The following is a 1,513-nucleotide window of genomic DNA, read 5'->3' on the forward strand; positions in this document are numbered from 1 at the left end:
TGGGAGTCTTTGGGAGTATTTGTAGTTTCTGCTACATGATGCTGTTCTCCTTTGTAAGGATAGGGGATTGGAAACCAGACACTGGCAAGCCTGAACCCTGGGGTTTGATGGACTTCTGCAGACTTCAGCCTTTTTCTTTGGAATGCTTTGTTTGTTTTAGATTCAGGCCTTATTACTTATGGGTTTTCCAATAGTGTCTTGGTGTTGAACTTCATAAGTCTCTTTCAAAACAGTGATCGTGGGACAGGTGAAGGCAATTCAATTGTGTGACTGGAAGGGGTGGAGCCTGGCTGCAGCTGTCTTAGACCTCATTTAAGGACTGACTGCCATTGGGAAGGATCTCTGGTTGGAGATCCCTCCTTTGTGGAGCCTAGAGCCTCTTCAGAGATGGGTGAGCTCTTTTCCCTTCTCCTTGCAACACCTTTCTGCTGTGTTAGTCCCTTTGCTATTACACCTCCTGTATCACCATTCTATCGCCTTTCTGATTCTTGCAGTTTTTATTGCTGTAAACTTCTGACCTGTGTGTCGTGTCTTCCTGATTAAACCACCCCTGAGTAGCAGGTGGCTCATGGCCACAGCAGCTGAATCCACTCAATAGGTTGGAGAACAGCAAGTTCCAGAACAAGGCCAAGAAGTGGCATGGAGATAGAAGCTTTCTCTCTCCAGAGGGCACTAAAAGTGATGGTTTCCACCTAAGAGGGCTTCGTATGAGACTGAAGGATATCAGAAGTGTTGAGGTCTTATTTCTTTTTTTCTTTTTTTTCCCTAAGTCTTCTCTGTTGTTGTTATTTATTGTTAACTGTGGGTGAAGGATAGCTTGAAGATGAGATAGAGACATGGAAGTGATGAAAGAGGGCTTGTAGCAGTGCTGCTGAATGTTTTTTTTTTAACAAAATAGTACCTTTATCACAGGGTCACACGCTATTTTAACAACAGTTTGTTCAGAACAAATATCCTGAAAATACTCTCAAAAAATAAATCAGGAAGTAGTAATTTCAGAGAAAGCCAATGGAACTCTGAAGTGTTAATTCTGTTTTGAATTTGTATAATCCTTGCTTAGTTTCATTATGTACTTCTCCCAGTGGCTGCAATATTGCCACTGGGAAAAATATCATAGTAAATGGAGGTGCTGCCCTTGCTGTTCCCACACATCCTATGGCTACTCCAGTCATATGCATCAGTGCATGCGATTGCTGCTTTCAGACCAATGAAGGAAAATAAAACCAAAATGAAGGTTTTTAGCTTCTGCTGTGGAGTGCTGAAAATGAAAAATTTTGGAAAGATAATTGTTTTTTTTCCTCTTTTCTTTTGAGAAATGCTAAAAATGTTGAGGTGTCTTAGGATAGAAATGGAGCCATTGCAACAGGTCGAGGCGCTGAGGGACTGAGGGTTCTCAATGTGCACGTGGGCACAAGAAGCGGGCGGGGAGCTGTCCAGAGCGAGGGACGCGTTCACCGCACGGCGTGGAAGGGGCGGCCCCGAACCCACTCGCGTCTCGGTGCTGAGCCGGGCG

At 44.2% G+C, this 1,513-nt stretch overlaps 1 protein-coding gene across 3 annotated transcripts in view; it reads left to right on the top strand.

Moving 5' to 3' along the window:
- Nucleotides 1-337: 337 nt before the first annotated feature.
- The window catches only part of CACNA1D (calcium voltage-gated channel subunit alpha1 D), a 170,238-nt gene continuing 169,062 nt past the window's right edge, over nt 338-1,513 (top strand). For all 3 annotated transcript variants that reach the window (XM_031555547.1, XM_031555545.1, XM_031555546.1), the window contains exon 1: nt 338-391. In XM_031555547.1, coding sequence (XP_031411407.1) covers nt 388-391 — 4 coding nt within the window. In that variant the 5' untranslated portion in view covers nt 338-387. The remainder of the gene's footprint in view (nt 392-1,513) is intronic.

This window comes from Meleagris gallopavo, chromosome 14 (genome assembly GCF_000146605.3).
Source record: "Meleagris gallopavo isolate NT-WF06-2002-E0010 breed Aviagen turkey brand Nicholas breeding stock chromosome 14, Turkey_5.1, whole genome shotgun sequence".
Taxonomy (NCBI): domain Eukaryota; kingdom Metazoa; phylum Chordata; class Aves; order Galliformes; family Phasianidae; genus Meleagris; species Meleagris gallopavo.